Here is a 7,798-nt window from a genome sequence, read left to right on the forward strand (position 1 = left end):
GCAATGCTACATTTCTCCAAATCGGATGAAGAAACAAACTCATCCTAATCTTGGATGATCTGAGGATGAGGACACTGTCATCAAATTTCCATTTTTGCCTGACCTATTGCTTTAAACCTGGAAAAGAAAATGATTAAAACACAAATATTCGCGATATTAGTCACATTCAAATAATCATTCAAACAACTATAAATGCATATTTTACATACTTCTTCACATTATTACAATTACACTATGTTTTTTTTTTTGGTTCGCCACAAATTAAGACATTGACATTCTCCCATTTTTCATCAAACATCAATACATGCACTCAAAGAATAACTTAATAATATAAATATAATAAATAATATACATATATAACATGACTCATTGATTACAAAAAATCACCACATTTAATATTTAGCCATAAACTAGCATTTTTTCCCCCATTATTCAAATGTCTAATTCCTCACCATCTTTCCAGAATGATCCTTTTCCTATTACTTTTTTGTTCTGTAAAGCATCTTTTAAGCAACATCCGTTGTGAAAACACTTTAAATCTGACTTCTCAACATATAAAAACAATAAAGATGATACACACTCCAATTCAGTGTTGCATATAAATATAATTTATTACTTGTTTAAAAATTCTTTCTTACATTTTGTACACAAACTTCACAGAGGAGATGCAAGCGTTCGCAAAATACATCATGAACGTGCCATAAAAGAATAAGTAACATCCTCACTATAAATATAATAATCGTATGATAACTATGGAAAGCGACTGCTAGCGGTTTTTAGCATGTATAATTTGCTTTATAAAGGATGCAGATTTTGCATAGACAGCTTTAGAAATCCGGACAAGAGAGAATGAAGGTGAATGCAAAAGTACAAACACACTCCAATGGCTATTAGTTCAGTTGGTCTCTGTACACTTTGTATTTTTACGCATGCATCCATCCGTTCATCACTCACTCTCTCGTACGATCTCAGCCGGATCTGAGACGAACCTCCTCAGAAACCAGCCCAGAGCATGATGAGCTTATGAAACCTGTGAATTCTGGCCACTAAAGTCTATTCCTGAAACACATCCAGTCGTTCACGTTTCAGCCCCGAAGCAGGTTGGTGAAGGTTTACAAAACGGCGCTCAAAGATGTTCGCTTGTTTCCTTTTTCTTCTACATTTCGATTACACACAGATCACTATGCAACAAAACAATTAATAATCAAAAGAAAACCAAAGAATAACACTGTTAAACTTTACAGTTCAGATGTGTTTGCTGTATATATATATATATATATATATATGTGACCCTGCAGCACAAAAGCAGTCATAAGTCACTGGGGTATATTTGTAGCAATAGCCAAAAATACATTGTATGGGTCAAAATTATAGATTTTTCTTTTATGCCAAAAATCATTAGGATATTAAGTAAAGATCATGTTCCATGAAGATATTTAGTAAATTTCCTACCGTAAATATATCAAAACTTAATTTTTGATTAGTAATATGCATTGCAAAAAACTTCATTTGGACAACTTTAAAGGCGATTTTCTCAACATTTTGATTTTTTTGCACCCTCAGATTCCAGATTTTCAAATAGTTGTATCTCAGCCAAATATTGTCCTATCCTAACAAACCATACATCAATGGAAAGCTTATTTATTCAGCTTTCAAAAATCTAAAAATTGTCACCTTATGACTGGTTTTGTGCTCCAGGGTCACATATACAGGAGGCTGGATGGACGTGTAGTTACAGGCTCTGTCCACTGGATGGCGCAAGAAAACAATGAGACGCAAACCAGAAAAACCAGAGCGAAAAACCAAGGAGCGGAGTATAAATAAAGGCATTTCTCAACACGTGTTCATAGAAAGGTACCTCCAAGTGTTGTCAGGGGACGAACTGCCATGACGGATGTGAGTCATGTGATGTCCAGGACAGACGGCGGGAAGCCGGAGGTCCAGTATTTGGACAGAAGTAGTCGCGTTTCCTAAGAAACTGATACCACTAACCACACACTAACCAGAAAAGCAAACGGCTGCAGCGGAGCGGCTCACAGTGACCCGGCGGCGATCTCATGGGACGGGTGTCAGTGCTCGGCGCTCATGATGTTCTCGTGACGCCCCATCTCCTCCAGCACAGCGGCCAGACGGTTCAGATTGCCGTCGGGGAAGTGCTGCGCCTCCCACAGGTCCAGGATCACACCGGTCGGACTCGACTTGGTGGCAAAGTAGTTGAGATACCTGCGGACGGACGGGAAAGACATGAGGCTGACATGTGACTGACACAGATTAAAGGGGTCCTATTATGTTTTTTTACTTTTTCAACTTATTAGTCTGTAATGTTGCTGTTTGAGCATAAAAAAGATCTGGAAAGTTACAAAGCTCAAAGTCCACTTCAAAAGGAGATATTTTATTTAACAGAAATCACTTTTCAAAAACTACAACGAACGACTCGTTTGGACTACAACGCATATTTTCCGGGATTTGTGATATCACAAATATCGACGAATGGGACGAGACCTGGTTGAGCTGCACTACAGAAGGCAACGAGTGTTATCACTATGTCAGAGACACACTAGCTTTCCCAAGGCAGACGAACTTAGAGTGGTTACAATCATCCGGGTTTAAATCGAGCTCAAATTGATTTGATTTTGACGCAATATTTACACTGAAGCTCGCAGGAGGCTATGGTAAGGGGCATGACATTTCCCGACCAGGCACCGAGTGTTGCCAATCACAACATACACTGGCCCGGCTAACCAATCACAGCACAAAAATAATGTGTTTTTCGAACAACCTAGTATGAGTGCCTGTTCTAGTACACCCCCAAAACAAAATCAAGACTTTGTAAAAGAGCATAATAGGACCCCTTTAAACAACCACAGCTCCATTTATGAATTTTCAATTAAAATGTGTTGATTTAGACAGATGGGACTGGTGCTGAAAAATACTCAAAAAACACTGAAAAATGAAATACATGAATAAAAAATTAAATAAAACATTACAATGTAAAAAACAAACAAACAAAAAAAAAACACGAACTGACAAAAATGAAAGATAAAAAGCATTACATACAATCAATTTAAATTTAACAAATAAATATGCACAAACACGTACAAAAATATATAAAATTTCATGCCTTCTGATAAAGTGTGTTTTGATTTAGGCAGATTGAACTTTTGCAGTGCTGATAAAAAAACAAAAATAACAAATGAAAGTAAAAACTATTAAAAACATAAAAAAAAGAAAATACATAATTAATTAAAAGAACCAAAAAAATTTAAATAAATAAATACATAAATAAAAGCTATTGAAATTATTAAATTAAATCAGCTTAAATAACAAAAAATTAACAAATATGAACAAATAAATTTTTTTTTCACATATCATGCCTAGAAAACGTGTGTTGACTTAAGCACATAGAACTTTTGCAGTGCAGAAATACTAAAATAAATAAATAAAATAACCAGTGATATATTAAATAATAACGATATATTAAATAAATGTAAAAAAGCAAAACAAAACAAAAATAAAATATGAACAAGCAAAATTTTTTTTTTTAAATGTTATGTTTATATATACAGTATATATATATATATATATATATACACGTATATAGTTTAGCTATGTTGTAGGTTTAAGGGATCTAAACTATGGTCATACAGAATAAGGCATTAATATGTGCTTATAATAAGTACTAATAAGCAGCCAATATGCTAGTAATATGCATGCTAATAAGCAACTAGTTAAAGGGTTAGTTCACCCAAAAATGAAAATTAGCCCATAAATTACTCACCCTCAAGTCATCCTAGGTGTATATGACTTTCTTCTTTCAGACAAATCCAGTCGGAGTTATATTAAAGTCAACAGTTGTACACGGAAGCAGTTCCGGGCAGATGACGTATGAGTTCAGCACTGTGCATGCGCCGGTGAGTCTCGTGAAAACCAACGTTTGTTAACAGCAGCAAAGGAAGCAAAGTTTCCTTACTTTAGCAAAGGAAAACCAGTCTCCTCTTGGCTTATATCGAAATCCTCCGCCATTCTTCTTTACAAATCCTCGTTTTGTGCTTCTAATTAGTGACCATTGTTTTGTTCTGATCTCTCCGCTGCGCTTCCGTGTTCGTCACTTCTGAGCGGCGCATGCGCAAAGCCAACCTCCATACGTCATCCACCCAGAGCTGCTTCCGTGTACAACAGTGAGCCAAATGGAAGCATGTTCAAGAGCTCCGCAAGAGCAGGAACCGACGCCACCACTAGAGGCGCCAATGAGGCCTGGAATCGAGTGTGAGGTTAGACGGGTCACAATGCCCATGGAGCCTCTGGATGTGGATTAAAATGAACTCTAAACCAAATACAAAGACAGAAATTAATCATCTCTTGACCAGTCAAGCAAAAAATCTTTCAGAAATATTGTTTTCGTTTGGACCAGTCCCTTAAAAAAAGTGACGCACAGATTCTTTACCATTTAAAAATGAACCTTTTGCAAAAATGCCCACTTGAACACCAGTCATCTTGATTGATCTTGAAAATACGTCAGAATCTATTAGTTTTGTTAAAGCCCCTTTGGGCAAGGTATGGTATACTAAAATTATATTCCTGTAAATCTATAAACAATGTTCAAAACAAAGATTTTTCCAGTCTAAAAATGTCTGGATTGGGGACGTTTTTCAAAACAACATAACACCAGTTCATTGCGCTTTAATTTTAACCAAGAGTAAGATTGCATTCATGTTGAATGTATGTAAATATTTATATTATTTGTACATGAGATTGTGCATGCTTTAGGATTATTTACATAGAATTCTCTTTTGAGATTACAGCTTTAGCCAAGCATTTAAATTTCACTGAGTAAATTACATTATTTTTGTATTTTTGCAATGTCTTACTGTAGGTAATTTGTTTATGGCATATGACGATATTTAAAATGACCATGGTGTTGAAATAAACTTTTAATTTCTACTTAACTGTGCAACCAAGAAAAGAAAATGACTTTATTATTTAAAGAAATTATTTACACAATAGTTCACAATAGTTCTGTCTTCCTCTCTCCATGTCAGTCAAACCAAGTATGATTTTTTTTCCTTCAGGTAAACACAAAAGAATGTTTAGCAGAACGTCCAGACTGCTTTTCCATACAATGACAGTTTATGTTTACCATGGTCTTGTCAAGCTCCAAAAAGAGTATATTTCACGTCTTCTGAAGGTATATGATAGTGTATGAAAAAAGTATGTGGTGAGTAGATGACAGTAATTTTTTGGTGAACAATCCTTTCAAGTAATCCTTGATTGGCTATGGCACAGAATGGAAGATATATAATTTATTCAATTCATTGTTTTCAAATTAGCATTCCATTATTTAATATAACGGCAGATGTTTTTTGTTTTGCCATTGTTTATTCACAAAATACCATAAAAATGATTTGCTATTACCACATTAAATAGAACATAAATAGTCTTCAAAATGCTGCTTTTTATTTTAAATTTTATAGTTTTATAAAATGATATCTTATCATTTTATATTTAGATAAAGATGGAGTTTTGATACCAGAGTATATTATTTTTGTCTCACTCACTGTTGCACATTATTATTATTCTTTAGTTTGGGTTAAACAAATAAATTTTGCTTGGTTGGAATAGCAGCTACGCTAATTATGTCTCTATTTTGTTTCTCTGTTTTTGCCACGGGACTAGGATTTACACAAGCTTCAGTCTGGATCCAGAACACCTGAGAAGAGATGATGCCAACCCCTCAGAGGACCTCAGATGATGCCAACCCTGAAACAACATACAGAACTACCACATTTTGCTATAAGTTTGATTGCATCATATAATAATTGCTGTTAATAGTGTTCATCGTCTGTTTGATTACGTCTTTAAATGATTTTTCTGTACATTTCTGCCATATGTACATTAACTGACAGTCACCACTGATAAGCTACCACTAAATATTGTAGAAACTTAATTTGCTGTAAAGTTGCTTTGCAAGGATTTGTATCGTGAAAAGCGCTGTACAAATAAACTTGATTTAATGAATCTCTCAAATCTGACTGTTAAACTGAACCAGCCAATCAGACACGAGGCTGCCATCAGATTGACACTTACATTAACCAATTACAGCAGACTTTCTGAATTTTCTGATAAAATGTGTCAATTTAGGCAGATAGAAATTTGGTGGTGTAAAATAATATAAAAAATAAAATATGTTAACCGTTAAAACAAACAAAAATAAAAATGAAAACAAAAAAAAAATATATTGAAAAAAAATAAGTTAAATAAAATTAAATTAAGAATTAAAGTAAAAAACATTAAAACAAACAAAAAATAATAATTAAAAAAAATAAAAAACCTGAAAATATGAAAAAGTTTTAAATAATATGAAAAAATTAAACACTAAAAGTTAATCTGTTGATTAAAACAGAATATGTACAACAGAGAAATTAAAATAAAACCTACTAAAAATATTAAATAAAATAAACTTTAAAACAATTCAATTTAAATCCAATTAAACATTAAAACAAACAAGAACAACTGAAAAAAAAGCTATCAAAAACATTACTTTTTTTAAGTAGAAAAAAACTTTAAAACTGAAAAAAATATTGAAAATATGAAATGAACTTTCAAATAAAGATTGAAAAAAAAAAACATTAAAAGACATATATATATATATAAGGTAGCTTATATATAAACTGCACTTATGACTAAATAGGCTTCCTAGCCTATTAATTTTAATAAAACGGTTAGTTCCATTCCTCGATTCTGATTGGTCAGCAGCTGTGTTTTATTCATGATTCAGCACAGCTATGACTGCTTCACCCAACGGTTCTGTGTATCACGAGCAACACCCTTAGCAACATAAGCAATCAATAATATAGCATCAAAAATATTAAATTTATTATGTATTTCGGCAGAATTAACTGTTTGTTATTTATTTAATGAAGTATGAGTGACCCCTGCTGGCATCATGTTGAAAAAAAAGTGAGGAGGGAATATTACTGTATTTATTAGTTTTATGCTGAGAGATAAGCAGATGTACGTGTGTGAGAAAATATCATATATGGTGTTAAAAATATAAATGACACAGCGGATGATAAGAGCTCCTATTCTCTGTTTTTATTTAAGCTCCATTAGATGAGGCATGTTTGGAACATTCTCTTGCCGTTTACTGTTGCTGTCAGGAACTGTTTTTTAGCGGAAGGACAGGTTCCTTAATAAGCAATAAGGTACGAGAGGCCGTGCTGTATCATGAATAAATCACGGCTGAAGGGGCTGCAGCCGTGGTTTATTCACGATAGAGCACGGCCTCCCGTACCTTATTGCTTACATATCTACTGTATATATGGTAATAACTCTGAATAGTCGTCGGTGGTCTGACCTGTCCAGGTTGAGTTTGTGCGCCAGCATCCTCCAGTCGTTTCCGCGGGTCTGCGGCGCGTCCAGACTCCCACACAGCTTCTGCCGGATGGACAGCGGGATCCGGAAGGCGTTGGGACCCACCAGTGTGGTGATGTTACTGGCCGGATCCAGGAGAGACGTGTCGATGCACTGAGAGTCCTGAGCAAACACACACCACAACAACATCCTACATCAGTGTGCTTTCATCCCTCAATTCATTTACACTTCTGATGAAATGTTTACAATATTTTATTTTCCCTAAAAATTGTTTTATACTGTTATAAATAGAAATACATATATATGTTTAAATAAAAAAAGAAATAGGTAAAAATAAGCAAATGAATAAGCCAATAGACGTTTTATAAATATATATATATATATATATATATATGTGTGTGTGTGTGTGTGTGTGTGTCAACAAATT

At 34.1% G+C, this 7,798-nt stretch overlaps 1 protein-coding gene across 1 annotated transcript in view; it reads right to left on the minus strand.

Annotated features, from left to right (window-relative positions):
• Nucleotides 1-1,675: 1,675 nt before the first annotated feature.
• Nucleotides 1,676-7,798, minus strand: part of LOC107721627 (netrin receptor UNC5C-like) — a 12,062-nt gene continuing 5,939 nt past the window's right edge. The window contains exons 6-7 of the mRNA XM_016529733.1: nt 7,355-7,533; nt 1,676-2,223 (exon numbers count right to left, since the gene is read on the minus strand). Of these exons, the coding sequence (XP_016385219.1) occupies nt 2,070-2,223; nt 7,355-7,533 (333 nt within the window). The 3' untranslated portion in view covers nt 1,676-2,069. The remainder of the gene's footprint in view (nt 2,224-7,354; nt 7,534-7,798) is intronic.

Source organism: Sinocyclocheilus rhinocerous, unplaced genomic scaffold (assembly GCF_001515625.1).
Source record: "Sinocyclocheilus rhinocerous isolate Xijiao unplaced genomic scaffold, SAMN03320098_v1.1 scaffold38090, whole genome shotgun sequence".
In the NCBI taxonomy this organism is placed as follows: Eukaryota; Metazoa; Chordata; class Actinopteri; order Cypriniformes; family Cyprinidae; genus Sinocyclocheilus; species Sinocyclocheilus rhinocerous.